Consider the following 15991-nt stretch of genomic DNA (forward strand, 5'->3'; position numbering starts at 1 on the left):
CATATAAAAAATAAAGTTATTCGAGCTAGCTGTTTTAGAAAGCCGGCTGCCAACAGCGCTCGGGCTTCAAGAAGCCGAAGCTCGGCTATCGACCCAAATAAGCGGGGCTTAAACAAAGCTATAGACGGCTTAGCTAACGGCGCCCGCCCTCACGCTCAGGCTCTGTTACCGAGTAAACAGTTACGACAGCCCGCCCTTCTTAACCACTCGTCTACTCCCCAGTAGAGCCGCCAACAACCTACTATTCTAACCGACCAGATGGTGTAAAACACATTAAGTTGCAAGCTTAAAGAAGTTCGCTCTGGTTAGCAAATAGCTTGGCAGACTCTCCCCAAGTGAAGTCGGTTTGCCCTGCTGATTAAGCGCGCATCATAGCCAGCGGGCAGTTCAGAACTTCACGTTAGCCCTTAGGGCTAACCGCTCTTGCTAACTGGTGTCGCAGTGCTTGTTGAACCTATCTACGACCCGCTGCTAATTACTTCGAGTAGCTCTCCTATCTACCCACTAATAGGACAGGTTTGAAGGCCCGCCAGTTACGAGCTAGGTCTTAAGCCAGGTATGTCTGGCTCCGCTAATCTATTCATTGCGTGACTCTCGCCCAGGCTAGCCTAACCCGGCTATTACGCGACTAATCTTAGGCGCATCCGCTTTCCTAAATACAGACAAATATAATGTGATTGGTTATTCGTATTTCATAAAATTAATGAATTTTACGAGCTAAAAAAATTAACTTACATAGAAGCACAGAACTACTGAGTATCCCCTAGTCTGTACAATTACATTAGATGACATAAGAGTTATTGTTAGGGGGTAAAATTAGTGCCAGCAGCTGCGGTTAGACTATGCCCTTTCTGTTCAGCAAGGCCTACTAAACTCGCCCTTAGCTCCAGCAGAGTGGTAGAAAAGTAAGCGTTAAGCTCTGCGTATTTAGTAGAAGGCGCCTATTAAAATAGGATTAGATACCCTAGTATTTTTGTTTAATTCACCTTATAAATAAAGATAAAATGAAAATATTTGGCGGCCCTAGGCTATTAGAGGGGCTTGTCTCTAAACGATAAACCGCGTTAAATCTCACTTAAATAAATTTTGTATACCTTCATGTAAGCTGTCTTGGATAGAAAGAGCTGTAAATAGTAGATCAAGGTGCAGAGATGTCTAAGTACGATTAGCCACAATACCTATCAATACACGAATATAAACCCTATCAGGCGGATTTAATTTTAATAGTTAAGCAGATGAATATTCAGCCTGGGGTGTTCAGATCGCCCGTCACTCCCCATGGGATAAGTCGAAACAAAGTAAGCTCACTGGAAAGCGAGCCTATAAAGCGATTTAGCTCACTTACGTTGAGACAACACCTTACTGGCGCTTTATACTTACATACTAGTACTATAAGGAAAGAAAAATTTAGTGTAGTCTTTAATATACCTTTTGTCTCAGGGTTTATTTAATAAATAAACAAACTTTCAATCTCGAATCTCATACGAGCTAGCCCGCCCCTGTGTAATAAGAGGCTGAGTGAAATAGAAGTGAAACTCTTCGAGTTGAGCAAACTAGTTCTGATAAATCAAGAGGGTAAGTCTCTTTTTCACTAAATTATACTTTAACAAAAGAAAATTAACTTTTAAATTAAGTAAATTAGTCATTTTTTATAAATAATTACTTCAAATTAACCTTATAGACTGGCCCAGAGCAGCTTTAAATTATTTACAGCCAATTACAATTATAAAATTATTATTTAAGTTTGCATAGGCTAAAGAACTCGAGCTGCCATTGAATGTTTAACAAAAACTTTTCTTTTAGGGGGTTAAAGGTACGGCCTGCCCAGTGGAACCTTAACGGCTGCGGTATTTTGACCGTGCTAAGGTAGCATAATCATTTGGCTTTTAATTTAAGTCTGGAATGAACGGCTCAACAATTGCAGCGTATCTAGCGTATAAGTAAAAATTTAGGCTTTAAGTAAAAACACTTAAATGAAAGAGAGGGACGATAAGACCCTAGAAGCTTTATAATAGCTCGGCTCTACTTTATTATAAAACCAAGCCTATATATTATTTGACTGGGGCGGTAGTATTACATTAACTAGTAGTTTTAAAAACAATCGGCTTAAAGGTCCTTTATATAAGGACAGATAGACTGAGTTACTCTAGGGGTAACAGCGTAATGTTTACGGAAAGTCCACATGTATGTAAACGATTGCGACCTCGATGTTGAATTAAAATATCATTATAGTGCAAAAGCTTTAAATGAGAGTTTGTTCAACTTTTAAATTTTTACATGATTTGAGTTCAAATCGGTTTAAGCCAGATTGGTTTCTATCTTCTCTAAAAAATAGCGCTCTTCAGTACGAAAGGACCAAGGGCTGTTTAATTGCTTAGGCGGATTAGCGCATTAAGGTTAGAACTTAAAATTAGGGGAACCAAGCAGTGTTGGATACTATTAAAATTATTCTTATTTACCTGACTCTTATAATTCTAGTTCTAGTGAGAGTCGCTTTCATTACTTTGATAGAACGGAAAATTTTAGGGGCTTCTCAAATTCGAGTGGGACCAAACAGAATCGGTCTCTGAGGCCTGCTTCAACCATTCGCCGATGCCGTAAAATTATTTAGCAAAGAACACGCCTTCCTACGAAGAACAGTAAGAGCCGTTCATCTCTTATCGCCCGTGCTAAGGCTATTTTTAATGTTAGCTATTTGAAGCCTCGTTCCGTTAGAAGCAGGGGGGCTTAGCTTTGCATTCACTCTATTGGTTTTTATCTGTATTAGTAGCTTAGGGGTTTATCCAATTATTGGCAGGGGCTGAGCCTCTAACTGCAAATATAGGACATTGGGCGCCTTACGAGGAGTAGCACAAATGATCTCTTATGAGGTAAGGCTGATAGTTGTGCTATTAAGAATTATTTGGGCAACAAACTCCTTTAACTTAGAAGAAATGCTAAAAGAACAATTACACGCTTTCAATTGCTTGCTTTTCTCCCCTTTAATAGCTATTTGGCTGATCTCTAGATTAGCAGAAACTAACCGCACACCCTATGACTTTTCTGAAGGAGAATCAGAATTAGTTTCAGGCTTTAACACTGAATATTCAGCTGGCGGGTTCAGCCTGCTATTTATAGCAGAATACGGTAATATCATTTTCATAAGAGTGATATTTGTAGTTTTATTCCTAAGATCCTCTGCGGACTATTCTCTTATAATTAAGACAATGCTAGTTAGGTTTTTATTTGTTTGGGTTCGAGCTACACTCCCTCGGTACCGATACGATAAACTAATGTACTTAGCTTGAAAGTCACTATTGCCTGTTTCCTTGTTTATACTGATGTTTTATTACTGCGCGGGGTACTATATTATTATTTATTAAGCAAGTTAAATAAATTTAAAAATAATCGGCCCGCTAATACGCTCTTCTTCACAGACTAACTCGCATTAATTTGTCCGCTACCTACTAAATACTATAAGCCACTAACAGCCTCATAAAATAGCCCGCCGTCTAATTTAGTTTCCAATGGTCAAGCCACCTACCGGACCTCAGTGCTACTTCAATAAGATAAACTATGTCTGTAAATAGCGCTTGAGCTTTTAGCCCGCATCTCTAAGCAGCTGTTCACTATAATCAGATCCCCCAACAAATGCCCTTCAACTTACCTTAAGCTAAGTTTATGTGGTGAAATTCACATTAAGTTGTAAACTTAAAGATACTTAAGTCTAAGCTTAATACTGCAGAGCATTTAACCGCTAATTGAGATATTAAGGTTGAATAGGTTCGTTGCTGTTGACCAGCCTTGTTAAACCGCCCCCTCTCTTAAGTACTAATAGCCTAATTTAGTTGTGGTGCGCACTATGCCTGTCTGCTTACTTCCAATATTTATTTCTTTTTGTCTGTCTTATTCTTAATTACTTAAACTTAAAACTGAGCTATCAATCTCTTAATCCACTCAGTAGGGCGTATTTACGATTAGCCCATTATAAGTCCAACCTTAATTAGCACAGCCTTGATTTTTAAGCACTCGTCTCAATGACCGGTTTATTTTCGTTATTAGCGATAAGATATTTGAACGAGCTGTCTTTTTTTTTTCTTAAAAAAAAAAAAATTATTTGATTTTTTTTAAAAAAAAATACTCCGCAAACTACTGGTTTTTTTTTTTTTTTTCTATTTTGACCGGCAAAATCTTGTCCTCTACATTAATATAATATTTAATTGTTATTTCTTTATTTTTTTCTCTTTAATATAAGAAAATTATCTAAAAATTCATAATCCTTAATAGTAAATTTTTTCTTTTTATTTAAGGTAAAATTTTCGCGTTTAGCGAGGAAAATTTTACCTTAAAAGAAAAAATTTACCTTGCTTGATCTTTTATAAATAATTACAATTTATAAAATTATTATTATAGGCACTTATTTAGTGCCTTCGGCACTAAATAAGTGCCTATAGCAAATAATGATTATATTTATAGAACTAAGTTGTTTATTAAATTATATATAGTTTTTACAGAAGAATAACCGCTTGAGATAGTTACCTAATTTCTCTAAAAACATTTATTCGACAATAAAGTTGTGAATTTATTAATAGTTCAACCACTTAAATACTAGCGTAMAARAATTAATTWTTAGTATACAAAAATATATTTTTTTTAAAAAAAAAAAAAAAAAAAAAAAGATAAGCTAAATAAGCTGGCGGGCTCATACCTCGCTTATGAGTATAATTCTCTTTTGACAGTAAATGATAATCCACCCTTCTTTAATTTTATTCTATGGATTTCTTATTTTTAGGGTGCTTTTAGTGGTATGTGCTGAGTCTTGATTTATGATTTGAGTAGGGCTAGAGATAAATGTGATGGCGTTCATTCCACTTATTTTAGTAAAGGGTAATAAGTACAGCGGCGAAGCGGGAGTCAAATATTTTTTAGTGCAGGCCTTTGCGTCTGTAATAATTATAAGGGGGCTATTATTGAAAAGGTGCAGTTGAGTGTCAATAGAGTGTTTGTTGGCAAGAGGAGTTCTGTTGAAGATAGGGAGTGCTCCGTTCCATCAGTGACTCCCCTCTTTAGTGGAAGGGGGATCTTGAGGCTGCTTGATAGTTCTTTTTGTGGTGCAAAAAATTAGCCCTTTAGTTGCACTCTCTTTTTTATTAAAAGATGGCGACTACTATGTATTAGTCTATGTAGTGATTATTTGTAGAACTCTAGCAGGAAGAATCGGAGGGTTAATAACTCCATCGCTTCGCAAAATTATGGCCTACTCCTCTATTTCTCATTTAGGTTGGGCGATTAGAAGGTTGTTGGTTTCTAGTTTGACCTGGGCCGGGTACTATTTTATCTATAGTCTTGTGTTATTTAGAGCAGTGTATCTATTCAATAAAGAGGAGGCTTTTTCACTTAACCATTTAATACTAGGGGATAAAAAGATTCGAGGATTAATGAGAGTGAGACTGCTGTCTTTGGGCGGGCTCCCTCCTTTTAGGGGGTTCGTACCTAAGTTCTTAGTGAGAGTAGGCCTATTACAGTGTGAGACTTACTTTATCTTTGTGGTTTTGCTGAGTGGGACTTTCTTAAGTCTGTTTTTCTATATGCGAATAGTGCTAAGCGGGCTACTTCTTAGGAGGGGTTCAAGTAGGTTAGTTAGCTCAAGTTGAGGCTCGCCTAAGGGGGTTTGATTTAACGCTGCAGGAGTACTAATACCAAGGGTGTTATTTTTTGCTTTATTAGACTTTAAGTTATTTAAACTGTAAGCCTTCAAAGCTTGAAAAATGTGTGATTAAGTCTAACAGATCTTAAGTTATACAAACTATAAGCCTTCCAAGCTAAAAAAAAGCAGTCTTAGGTCTGAATTATTACTCGTTGACTATTTTCTACAAACCACAAGGATATTGGAACGCTGTATTTTATTTTAGGGGCTTGAGCTAGGGCGATCGGGACTTCTCTTAGTGCTATTATTCGATCAGAGCTCAGAAGACCGGGTAATTTAATCGGGGATGATCAGATTTATAATGTAGTAGTAACCGCTCATGCCTTTGTTATAATTTTTTTTATAGTTATACCCATTATAATCGGAGGGTTTGGGAACTGACTAGTGCCTATTATGTTAGGAAGCCCAGATATAGCTTTTCCTCGAATGAATAATATGAGATTTTGATTGTTGCCTCCTTCTTTAATTTTATTGCTAATGAGAGGTTTAGTAGAAAGTGGAGTGGGGACTGGATGAACTGTCTACCCTCCATTGGCAGGTAACACTGCCCATAGGGGTAGGTCCGTGGATATGGCTATTTTTTCTTTGCATTTAGCTGGGGCCTCTTCTATCTTAGGGGCAATTAATTTTATCTCTACAGTACTAAATATGCGGACTCCAGGGATAAGAATGGAGCGAGTGCCGCTATTTGTTTGATCTGTGCTTATCACTGCGATTCTTTTGTTACTGTCCTTGCCTGTCTTGGCCGGGGCTATTACGATATTATTAACTGATCGTAATCTTAACACTTCTTTTTTTGACCCGAGGGGAGGAGGAGACCCTATTTTATACCAGCATTTATTTTGATTCTTCGGGCATCCGGAGGTCTATATTTTGATTTTACCTGGATTTGGGCTAATCTCTCATATTGTGAGAGAGGAGTCTGGTAAAAAGGAGACCTTTGGAGCACTAGGGATAATCTATGCTATATTAGCTATTGGAGTACTGGGGTTCATTGTGTGAGCCCATCACATGTTTACTGTCGGAATGGACGTAGACACTCGGGCGTACTTTACTTCAGCTACAATGATTATTGCAGTGCCGACTGGAATTAAAGTATTTAGATGACTTGGAACTTTGCAAGGAGGGTCTCTAAAGTTCTCTTTGTCTATAGTTTGGGCCTTAGGGTTTATTTTTCTATTTACAGTTGGCGGTCTCACTGGAGTCATATTGGCGAATTCTTCGATCGACGTGGTGCTTCATGATACTTATTATGTAGTGGCACATTTTCATTACGTGCTATCTATAGGAGCAGTATTCGGGATTTTCGCTGGGTTTGTGCATTGGTACCCTTTGTTTACAGGTCTTACTTTAAATTCTCAGTTAGGGAAAGTACATTTCTATGTAATATTCTTAGGAGTTAATTTGACTTTTTTCCCTCAGCATTTCTTAGGGTTAAACGGCATACCTCGTCGGTATTCTGATTATCCGGACTCTTATTCTAGCTGAAATATGGTATCCTCTTTGGGGTCGTATTTATCTGTTGTTGCAGTAGTTTTATTCATTATTATGATTTTAGAGAGATTCGTGATAAAACGACACAGTATATTTAGGGCCAGTTTCAGAGGCTCTCTGGAGTGAGGCCACCCTTATCCTCCTGCCGATCATAGCTACAGGGACATACCTATTCTAAATAATTTTCAAAATGACAGAATAATGTGACAGAGTTAAAGCCTGTCTATGAGGAAACTCTTTTGATAGTACCTACATGATCTTCATTCGGGCTTCAAAATAGGGCTTCTCCGAGAATAGAGCAGCTGACTTTCTTTCATGATTTCACAATAGTAGTTATTACATTAATTACAGTGACAGTGGGATTAAATATATTCCTTATTTGCTCTTGCCTCTTAACTAACCGGCTACTTCTGCAAGAGCAGGTAGTTGAAATTGTTTGGACGGTTATTCCTGTGTTTATTTTGTTGAGGATTGCACTTCCTTCTTTGAAGGCGCTATATTTATTAGACGACCCGTTTACCCCAAGCCTTACAATTAAAGCTGTAGGGCATCAGTGATACTGGTCATACGAGTATTCTGATTTTCCTGGCATTGAGTTTGATTCGTATATACTCCCAGAAAGTGATAGATTGAGCATCGCTCGGCTTTTGGAGACAGATAACTCTTTAATTGTCCCTAGCTTTAGCCAGATTCGGGTTCTTATTACAGGAAGGGACGTAATCCATTCTTGAGCTGTTCCTTCTTTGGGGGTCAAAGCTGATGCAGTCCCCGGACGATTGAATCAAGTAATACTGTATGTAAATCGAAGGGGAGTGTTTTATGGGCAATGTTCTGAAATTTGTGGGGCCAATCATAGCTTTATGCCTATTAAGTTAGAAGCTGTTCCTATGGCCTATTTTATTAAATGAGCGTTAAAAAGGAGGTAGCGCCTAGTGGCCGAACATATGGCGTAAGTCTTTTAAACTTGTTATAGCTTAGCTCTAGGCGTAAGATTCTAGTAAAAATTATATTAGTTTGTCAGACTAAAGTTACTCTAAGTGTTTCTTAGTGCCTCAGATAGCCCCAATACTGTGATGCCTGCTATTTTTTTATTTCATTCTATTGCTAAAAGTAATGATGACATCTGTCTTTTTTAGTTCTTTATCAGAGACACAAGCGGCTGAGTCAATAAGAGAGTCTTGTAGAATAAGCTGAAAATGATAACTAATCTGTTTTCTATTTTTGACCCAGCCAGGCCCAATAGGCTAAGCGCAAATTGATGCTCTAGCTTATTATTCGTTCTACTGATACCTGGAGCCCAATGAGTCGCGAGTACCCGTTACAGGGGTCTGTTCAAACAGTTAAGAGATTACTTATTTAGAGAGTTTCGCCCTATTGTTAAAAAAGCGAGATTTGTTCTTTTAATTAGAGTAAGCCTTTTATTATTAATTATATTTAATAATGTAGCAGGGCTGTTGCCGTATATTTTTACTGCTACTGCTCATTTAAGATTTAGTCTGTGTTTCGGTTTGGCTGCCTGATCAGGATTAATACTGTATGGTTGAAGATTTAACACTCAAGCTTTGTTAGTTCACCTGATTCCACAGGGCACTCCTGCAGCTCTTATGCCATTTATAGTTGTTATTGAGAGAATCAGAAATATTATCCGTCCTGGCACGTTAGCAGTGCGGCTAAGAGCTAACATAATTGCAGGACATTTATTGTTGTCTTTGTTAAGGAGATCTTTTAGGTTTAGCCCTCTAATAGCTGTGCCTATTCTTGCTATCGCAGAGTTAGCTCTGATCAGACTAGAATGTGCGGTGGCTTTTATTCAGAGTTATGTGTTTAGAGTCTTGTTGACTTTGTATATGGCAGAATTTTCAGATTAATTATCAATGTCATTACACTCTAATCATCCTTATCACTTAGTTGAAAAAAGCCCTTGACCTTTAATTGCATCGGTTAGGGCACTGATAATGGTAGCTGGGCTGGTAAAATGGTTTCATGATTTTAAAGTGAGACTCTTTCTATTTGGTGTGGTAAGTATTCTATTAGTGTCGGCCCAATGATGACGAGATACAGTGCGAGAGGCAGCCTTTCAGGGGCTGCATACTCTTAAGGTGGCTCAGGGGATACGTTGAGGAATAGTTTTATTTATTGTTTCTGAGCTATTATTTTTTTTCTCTTTTTTTTGAGCCTATTTCCACAGAAGTCTAAGCCCGACTTCAGAGATCGGAGCTCAATGACCTCCTGCTAGCATTAATGGGTTTAACCCGTTCCAGATTCCTTTGCTTAATACTGCTATTTTATTGGCGTCGGGGGTTACTGTGACTTGGGCTCATCACGCTATTTTGGAAAATGAGCACTCTCAGTCAGTGCAAGGCTTATTGGCTACTGTTTTATTAGGGGGGTATTTTACTTTTTTACAGGCATTTGAATACTCAGAGTCTGCCTTTTCTATTGGCGATTCAGTATACGGGGCTACATTTTTTGTAGCAACAGGATTTCACGGCCTTCATGTAATTATTGGGTCTACTTTTTTATGCGTTAATCTGTGGCGACTCGTACAAGGCCACTTTTCTAGCGCGCACCACAACGGAGTAGAAGCAGCTATTTGGTACTGACATTTTGTGGACGTAGTTTGACTTTTCTTATACGTGTCTATTTATTGATGAGGCTATTAATGACGAATATTTTAAATTTGGCCTTATTATATTTTTTTGTGTCTAGATTGGTTCTTTGCTTGGCTTTGGGCGTGGGAGTCAAAAGTGATAAGGGGCGAGAGAAGACGAGCCCGTTTGAGTGCGGATTCGACCCATTCAAAAGGTCTCGTGTACCTTTCTCTATTCGATTTTTCTTAGTAACAGTAATTTTTTTAGTGTTTGACGTTGAAGTAGCGCTTTTACTTCCTCTTGGTCTATTAAAGACCAGCGCAGATCCGCTGTTTGTTGCTCTTTCTGGGCTTATTTTAATTATAGTGCTTGTGTTAGGACTGTTACACGAATGAAACCAGGGGGCGCTTAATTGAATTTACTAAAACGGAAATAAGACTTCTAATCTTTAAAAAGTGAGTGCACTTCGTTTTTGTTTTTATGGTGTAATCAACACATAATTTTTTCAGAATTAAGATAACGATGGATTTAAAAATATACATAAAATTTATATTATTTACAGAATTAATCTCCTCTATGGCTTCACTATAGGGCTCTAGCTGAGCTATGTAAATAAATCAACAGAATAAAGGTTAGAGCCATTAAAGAAGTTATTAAGTAAGCTCTAACTAAGAGCGTGGCCTGCCTTTTTTTAGTTCATTGGCTGAGCTCAGCAAATACTCTTCTTCCTTTTTGTGGCGGGTATATTTCTAGCCAGCCTTTGTCTAAAAGCTCTGAAGAGGCTGCTCTTACTTTTATTGTTGCAAGAGTGGTGTACTTGGTAGATAAAAAAGGTAAAAATCATATTTTTCTAGAGCCTCTCATTATAATCAGGCTTTTAACTAAAGTGAGGCCAAGTACTTTGTGTGGTTTCAGTATTAAAGGGGCCAACACTCCTCTTATTAACATTGCTACTAGAACTCTGTACTTTATTAAAGAGGGTAGGATTACTGCGTGGGGGGACCATAAAAAGACCCAGTAAAAAAAATACCCTGATGTTAGTCCTATAAGAAGAACAGCAGAAGTTCTAACTATAACTACATTGTCCCTGTCGTGAAGAGAAGCAGTTCTTTGGGTGTTAGAAACACTAGTCATAGCCAAAAGCATTGCTCGTAATCTGTAGGCAACAGTCAAACCTGCAGCTACTAGGACTAGGGCTAGGAGTCAGATATTAGGTAGAGCATAGAAAGTTAATTCTATGGCTAAATCCTTAGAATAAAACCCAGATAAAAAAGGAAATCCCAGTAAAGACATATTTATAACAGAAAACGCCCCTATTAGAAGAGGCGAGCTGTGGTGCAAGGATCTCATAAATCGCGAGTCTTGAGTGCCGTTAGACATATGGATTATGACACCCGCTGCTATGAATAGGGTAGATTTAAATATAGCGTGTGAGATTATATGAAAAAAGGCAATGGTCTTTATGCCAACTCTTAGGGTTATTATTATCAGCCCTAGTTGACTCAAGGTAGATAAGGCCACGATTTTTTTTAAGTCTACCTCGAAATTAGCCCCCCAGCCTGCTATGACCGTCGTTAAAAGAGCTGCCACGAGCAATAACTGTAAAATCAAAGTATCCTTTAAAAGATGGTGGAACCGAATCAGCAGGTAAACACCTGCGGTTACTAGAGTTGAAGAGTGAACTAGCGCAGACACTGGAGTGGGCGCAGCTATAGCAGCGGGCAATCAAGCCGAAAAGGGTACCTGTGCTCTTTTAGTCATGCCCGCCAGGCCTACAAAAAAGCCGATAAAAGGGAGACTCACAGCATCTATCGAGAAGAACAGTCATGACCCTGCGTAACTGAAAAGTGCAATTGCAAGTAGAATGCACACATCACCGATTCGGTTGCTCAGAACTGTTAGTATCCCCGCATTACAGGCACTTTCGTTTTGGTAGTAAATTACTAAAGCATAGGATGTGAGGCCTAGCCCGTCTCATCCGAGTAGCAAGCTGACTAAGTTAGGTCTGATGATTAAGCAAAGTATGGAAGCTACAAACAGTATCAGTAATATGATGAATCGAGATTTATTGGGGTCTTCTTTTATATAATACAAAGAATAAGCAGAGATAGCTCTTGTAATAAGCACAACGGCCGATAGGAAGGAGAGGCTTATTCAGTCTAGGATAATAGTCATACTAGCGTAAATTCTGTTTATTCTTACGATTTCTCAGTCTACAATTAATGTGAACCCTTTGTAAGCGAACCAAGAAGCCGCAGAAAGGCCCAGTGCTGCTAATACTGCGTTCAATGTACTGAAAAATATAAAACTATTGGTTTTAAGTCTCAATGCCTTAAACGGGCCGTATCTCTATTTCCACAAAATAGCGCTTTTTTAAACTATTAAGACAAAATATAAATATTACTGCTAGGATCAGAGCATTGAGGGGGATCCAGTGTACAAATACAATTAACAGTTCTAAGAGGCTTCTGTTGTTGAGCGCTCTTTTGGTTTTATTGAAGACTCCGTGCTGAGACATAGAAAATAAGTACAGACTATAAGTCGCCCTAAAAAATCCTAGCAGAATAAGAGGTCCGATTGTAATAAGGTCTCAAGAAACAAGACTAATGAGCAATATAATTTCTCTCCTCAAGTTAATAGTGGGAGGCGCAGCTATGTTTGCAGTGAGCATTAAAAACCAACATAGCGCTAAAGTTGGGGTGATGTTCAGTAGCCCCTTAGCGACTACCATACTTCGTCTGTTCGTTCGCTCGTAGACTATGTTCGCCAGAGAAAATAAGCCAGAAGAACAGACACCGTGGGCCAATATTATCAATAAACAACCTTTTACTCTTCAGTCTCTTAGGATAAATAGAGCGATTACGCAAGCTCTTATATGGACCACTGAAGAAGAGGCAATTAAAACTTTTATGTCTATGTGTCGCAGACAATTTAAGCTTATTAACAGCCCGCCCCATAATCTGACAGAGGCCGCTAATTCTTTTATAATTAAAAAATTGTAATCTAAAAAATAAAATATGCGAATTAGGCCAAATCCCCCCAATTTAAGTAAGACTCCCGCCAGTAGTATAGATCCTGCCACGGGGGCCTCGACATGGGCCTTCAGTAATCAGAGATGAGCCCCATACATGGGGAATTTGATCAAAAAAGCCAAAGAAAGGCACAAGGCTCTAAGTAGGCCTGTTATTGAGGCTCCTGTGCTGAATAAATAGCTAGAGCCTATCAGGTTTCTGCAGTGCAATACGATGATCAATAGAGGTAGGGATCCAAATATCGTGTAGAACAGCAAATAAAGGCCTGCTTGAGCGCGCTCGGGTTGGTACCCTCAGCCCAAAATAATAACCAGGATAGGAATCAGGCAAGTTTCGAACAAAATGTAAAAAACGACCCTTCTAGATACTGAAAAAGTCAAACACAAGGAAACGCACATACTAACTAGCACTAAAAGATAGAGTGCGCTTGATTTTCTTCTATTTTTTACTTTAGTACTTCTTAGTATAGAGGCTGTTGTCACTCATAGGGTCAGGGCGATCAAAGCTCACCTAAAATAATCTAGCTCGAAGCTGAAACAAGTCGTTTCTAACCCCGCAGGTTTACTTAGTAAAAATAGGAGTCTAATCAGAGCTAGACAAGCTACGACTTCTCCTCAGCTAAGGACTATTAAGCACGCAGATAGGGAGAGAGCTACCTTTAACATTGTATGGCGTTTATCGACTTAAAGTAGTCTTCTCCATGGCTATGTGCGAGGGAAATTAGAAGAGAGATGCCTAGTACCCCCTCGCACACTACTAGCACTAGAAAAAATAGAAGATAAAAAAGCTCCCTTCCTACAGACCTAAAAATTGCTGCAATAGATAAATACAGCGTAACAGAAAGTAGCTCTAGCGTTAATAAGCTATTTAACAAATGGCTGTAGTTCGAAACAAAAGCACAAGCACTTAAAGTTACAATGAGCGCCAGTATAATAATGAAGTGATGTAGCATTTCAAAGAGAACATTGCTTTCTGTAAATCCCAAGTCTACTATTTTATATAAAACTACTCTTTGTAGCATTTGAGTAGCTGAGTTATTTTGTATTTATAAAAAACACAAATAAAGTGCCTGAAAAAGGGGCACTCTGATACCGTGCTTATGCTCATTGCCTTTATTTATCTATAGCTTCCTTAAAACCCAAAATTTTACGTGCGTTACACCAAGATAAAGACAATAGTTTATGAAGAGCGGTTAGTTTGCACCTAAAAGGAACAGTTGTTTGTCTTGTTAGTTGAGGCCAAAAAGAGGCTAATCATTGTTAATGATTTAATTGACTTTAGTCCAACTTAAAGACGAAAGTAAATTACATTCAGTTTCGACCTGAAAAAAGGCTAAGCCTCGTTTTAGCTTTTATAGTTTAGCTAAAACGGTAGTCTTGTAAACTACAGTCGATTCTTCTAAAAGTAATTTTGGCCTTATGGATAAGCTTGTGTATGGGGCTAGTATTTTTATTCTTACAGTTGACTGCACCCCTGAGGCTGGGGGCTGTAGTGGTCCTGTTTTCTTTTTTAGCTAGATTGAGCATTTATTTGATCTGTCCTACGGCTTGATTTTCTCTTTTATTAGTGCTACTGTTTCTAAGAGGCATAATGGTGATTTTTGTGTACGTGGCGTCCTTGGCCCACAACGAACTGTATGCGTACCCTTTCAATTACGGGCTTTTTGTATTAATTTTGATGAGCGCTGCTTCTATTTTTAACGATAAAGTGGAGTGAGTGTTTTTAAACGAGCTTAGGCCCACCGACTTGAGTCCTCACTTTATCGTGTATAAGGCTTACTCGTTCGGCGTCTATCTGTTTACCTCGCTTCTAATCGTCTATTTATTTATCAGGCTGGTAGTCGTCGTGAAGCTGGCTACATCTAGGGAGCTCCCACTGCGGGCGAAAAAGTAATGTCAACTCAGTTTTATAAAAGGAACCCCCTATTCAAGGTGTTTAACTCGACTTTGATCGAGCTCCCTGCGCCCCCCAATATCAGTGCTTTTTGAAACTTTGGTTCTTTACTCTCAGGGTGCCTAATCGTTCAGATTATTTCGGGCCTATTTTTAGCTTCTGCTTACTCTGCAGGCATAGAGCTTAGCTTCGAGCAGGTCTTCAAAGCAATAGAGGTTAGGGATAAAGGCTGGCTGATTCGGTACATTCACGCTAATGGGGCCTCTTTGTTTTTCCTTTGCTTATATTTTCACGTAGGGCGAGGCATTTATTACGGGTCATACTTGTATGTACACACCTGAAATGTCGGAGTCACTATTCTGTTACTAACAATAGCGGCTGCCTTTATGGGCTACGTTCTACCTGTAAATCAAATATCATTTTGAGGGGCCTCTGTAATCACTAACTTATTCAGGGAAATCCCTTATGTTGGGCCTAATGTTGTCCAGTATATCTGAGGGGGAGTCACAGTAGAGGGCCCCACTATTTATCGGTTTTTTGCGTTCCATTTTTTAGTTCCTTTTATTATTCTAGCTTTAGTGGTTGTTCACATTACTATGCTTCATATGACTGGTTCGGGCAATCCGCTGGGGATTCATAGGGAAGTAGATAAGGTCAGATTCCATTCCTATTTTTCTCTGAAGGATGGATTGGGGGTAGCCTTGGCGTCGGGGGGCTTCGTTTTAGTTTGTATGTACTGACCCCTAGTGTTAGGAGACGATGAAAATTTTAGCCTCGCTAACCCGTCGGTTACTCCTCACCACATCCAGCCGGAGTGGTACTTCCTATTTGCCTACGCTATCCTGCGCTCTATCCCCAATAAGCTTGGCGGGGTAGTTGCCCTTCTTCTATCCGTCTTAATCTTGTACCTAATACCTTTTACTGGACTTGCAAAAAAGAAAGGAAGAATATTCTATCCGGTAAGTAAGGGCCTGTTTTGAGGTTTTGTAGTGTGTGTTTTGGCTTTGACCTGGATCGGGGCCTGTCCAGTAGAGCCCCCTTACGTTCTTACGGGCCAGATTTTCACGGTGCTGTATTTTATATTCTATCTTTTGACTCCTATTAGCGCCGCACTCTGAGACGCCCTCAGATAACTGCTCAGTACAGATTGTACGTTCGTTTTGAAAACTTAAAGAGGGGCCCCCGGCAGTTTGCTCGAAGAGGTCCAGACCCTAATAGCCGCCGCCAGTCGGGCGGCCTAACAGTGCTCAACTAAATAAATGATAATTAWTAATTATCATTTATTTAGTTGAGCA

General features: G+C 38.9%; 13 protein-coding genes and 24 non-coding genes across 37 annotated transcripts, besides 1 other annotated feature; 30 read left to right on the top strand and 7 right to left on the bottom strand. All coding sequences in view use genetic code 5, as the record gives it.

Moving 5' to 3' along the window:
* Positions 1-252: 252 nt before the first annotated feature.
* Positions 253-308, top strand: trnC(tgc). Its single transcript has one exon. It is a non-coding gene; the product is annotated as a tRNA-Cys (tRNA).
* Positions 309-597: 289 nt separating this feature from the next.
* On the top strand, positions 598-1322 carry rrnS. Its single transcript has one exon. It is a non-coding gene; the product is annotated as a 12S ribosomal RNA (ribosomal RNA).
* On the top strand, positions 1323-1375 carry trnV(gta). Its single transcript has one exon. It is a non-coding gene; the product is annotated as a tRNA-Val (tRNA).
* Positions 1376-2363, top strand: rrnL. The gene has a single exon. It is a non-coding gene; the product is annotated as a 16S ribosomal RNA (ribosomal RNA).
* Positions 2364-2369: 6 nt separating this feature from the next.
* On the top strand, positions 2370-2429 carry trnL1(cta). Its single transcript has one exon. It is a non-coding gene; the product is annotated as a tRNA-Leu (tRNA).
* On the top strand, positions 2430-3362 carry ND1 (NADH dehydrogenase subunit 1). The gene has a single exon. The coding sequence runs from the start codon at positions 2430-2432 to the stop codon at positions 3360-3362; it is 933 nt and encodes a 310-aa protein (YP_009515503.1).
* Positions 3363-3655: 293 nt separating this feature from the next.
* On the top strand, positions 3656-3714 carry trnY(tac). The gene has a single exon. It is a non-coding gene; the product is annotated as a tRNA-Tyr (tRNA).
* Positions 3715-4652: a sequence feature (putative control region).
* On the top strand, positions 4653-4715 carry trnM(atg). The gene has a single exon. It is a non-coding gene; the product is annotated as a tRNA-Met (tRNA).
* Positions 4716-4721: 6 nt separating this feature from the next.
* On the top strand, positions 4722-5703 carry ND2 (NADH dehydrogenase subunit 2). Its single transcript has one exon. A coding segment is annotated over exon 1 (982 nt).
* On the top strand, positions 5704-5765 carry trnW(tga). Its single transcript has one exon. It is a non-coding gene; the product is annotated as a tRNA-Trp (tRNA).
* Positions 5766-5827, top strand: trnG(gga). The gene has a single exon. It is a non-coding gene; the product is annotated as a tRNA-Gly (tRNA).
* Positions 5828-7364, top strand: COX1 (cytochrome c oxidase subunit I). The gene has a single exon. A coding segment is annotated over exon 1 (1537 nt).
* Positions 7365-7425, top strand: trnL2(tta). The gene has a single exon. It is a non-coding gene; the product is annotated as a tRNA-Leu (tRNA).
* On the top strand, positions 7423-8106 carry COX2 (cytochrome c oxidase subunit II). The gene has a single exon. The coding sequence runs from the start codon at positions 7423-7425 to the stop codon at positions 8104-8106; it is 684 nt and encodes a 227-aa protein (YP_009515506.1).
* trnK(aaa) lies at positions 8107-8168 on the top strand. Its single transcript has one exon. It is a non-coding gene; the product is annotated as a tRNA-Lys (tRNA).
* Positions 8169-8227, top strand: trnD(gac). The gene has a single exon. It is a non-coding gene; the product is annotated as a tRNA-Asp (tRNA).
* On the top strand, positions 8228-8383 carry ATP8 (ATP synthase F0 subunit 8). The gene has a single exon. The coding sequence runs from the start codon at positions 8228-8230 to the stop codon at positions 8381-8383; it is 156 nt and encodes a 51-aa protein (YP_009515507.1).
* Positions 8377-9048, top strand: ATP6 (ATP synthase F0 subunit 6). Its single transcript has one exon. The coding sequence runs from the start codon at positions 8377-8379 to the stop codon at positions 9046-9048; it is 672 nt and encodes a 223-aa protein (YP_009515508.1).
* A 6-nt stretch (positions 9049-9054) lies between these two features.
* COX3 (cytochrome c oxidase subunit III) lies at positions 9055-9843 on the top strand. The gene has a single exon. The coding sequence runs from the start codon at positions 9055-9057 to the stop codon at positions 9841-9843; it is 789 nt and encodes a 262-aa protein (YP_009515509.1).
* An 8-nt stretch (positions 9844-9851) lies between these two features.
* ND3 (NADH dehydrogenase subunit 3) lies at positions 9852-10196 on the top strand. The gene has a single exon. The coding sequence runs from the start codon at positions 9852-9854 to the stop codon at positions 10194-10196; it is 345 nt and encodes a 114-aa protein (YP_009515510.1).
* On the top strand, positions 10194-10246 carry trnS1(aga). Its single transcript has one exon. It is a non-coding gene; the product is annotated as a tRNA-Ser (tRNA).
* trnE(gaa) lies at positions 10246-10308 on the top strand. The gene has a single exon. It is a non-coding gene; the product is annotated as a tRNA-Glu (tRNA).
* Positions 10309-10324: 16 nt separating this feature from the next.
* On the bottom strand, positions 10325-10385 carry trnF(ttc). The gene has a single exon. It is a non-coding gene; the product is annotated as a tRNA-Phe (tRNA).
* Positions 10386-12099, bottom strand: ND5 (NADH dehydrogenase subunit 5). Its single transcript has one exon. A coding segment is annotated over exon 1 (1714 nt).
* trnH(cac) lies at positions 12100-12159 on the bottom strand. Its single transcript has one exon. It is a non-coding gene; the product is annotated as a tRNA-His (tRNA).
* ND4 (NADH dehydrogenase subunit 4) lies at positions 12160-13468 on the bottom strand. Its single transcript has one exon. A coding segment is annotated over exon 1 (1309 nt).
* ND4L (NADH dehydrogenase subunit 4L) lies at positions 13462-13740 on the bottom strand. Its single transcript has one exon. It carries the CDS (start codon positions 13738-13740, stop codon positions 13462-13464), a length of 279 nt encoding a protein of 92 aa, YP_009515513.1.
* Positions 13741-13756: 16 nt separating this feature from the next.
* trnP(cca) lies at positions 13757-13818 on the bottom strand. Its single transcript has one exon. It is a non-coding gene; the product is annotated as a tRNA-Pro (tRNA).
* A 44-nt stretch (positions 13819-13862) lies between these two features.
* On the top strand, positions 13863-13921 carry trnI(atc). Its single transcript has one exon. It is a non-coding gene; the product is annotated as a tRNA-Ile (tRNA).
* trnQ(caa) lies at positions 13918-13973 on the bottom strand. Its single transcript has one exon. It is a non-coding gene; the product is annotated as a tRNA-Gln (tRNA).
* On the top strand, positions 13972-14031 carry trnA(gca). The gene has a single exon. It is a non-coding gene; the product is annotated as a tRNA-Ala (tRNA).
* trnN(aac) lies at positions 14032-14093 on the top strand. The gene has a single exon. It is a non-coding gene; the product is annotated as a tRNA-Asn (tRNA).
* On the top strand, positions 14094-14150 carry trnR(cga). The gene has a single exon. It is a non-coding gene; the product is annotated as a tRNA-Arg (tRNA).
* trnT(aca) lies at positions 14151-14210 on the top strand. Its single transcript has one exon. It is a non-coding gene; the product is annotated as a tRNA-Thr (tRNA).
* On the top strand, positions 14211-14696 carry ND6 (NADH dehydrogenase subunit 6). Its single transcript has one exon. The coding sequence runs from the start codon at positions 14211-14213 to the stop codon at positions 14694-14696; it is 486 nt and encodes a 161-aa protein (YP_009515514.1).
* On the top strand, positions 14696-15829 carry CYTB (cytochrome b). Its single transcript has one exon. The coding sequence runs from the start codon at positions 14696-14698 to the stop codon at positions 15827-15829; it is 1134 nt and encodes a 377-aa protein (YP_009515515.1).
* Positions 15828-15888, top strand: trnS2(tca). Its single transcript has one exon. It is a non-coding gene; the product is annotated as a tRNA-Ser (tRNA).
* The last annotated feature ends 103 nt before the right edge of the window (positions 15889-15991 follow it).

The sequence above is a fragment of the mitochondrial genome of Hyalella azteca (assembly GCF_000764305.2).
Source record: "Hyalella azteca mitochondrion, complete genome".
Classification (NCBI taxonomy): Eukaryota; Metazoa; Arthropoda; class Malacostraca; order Amphipoda; family Hyalellidae; genus Hyalella; species Hyalella azteca.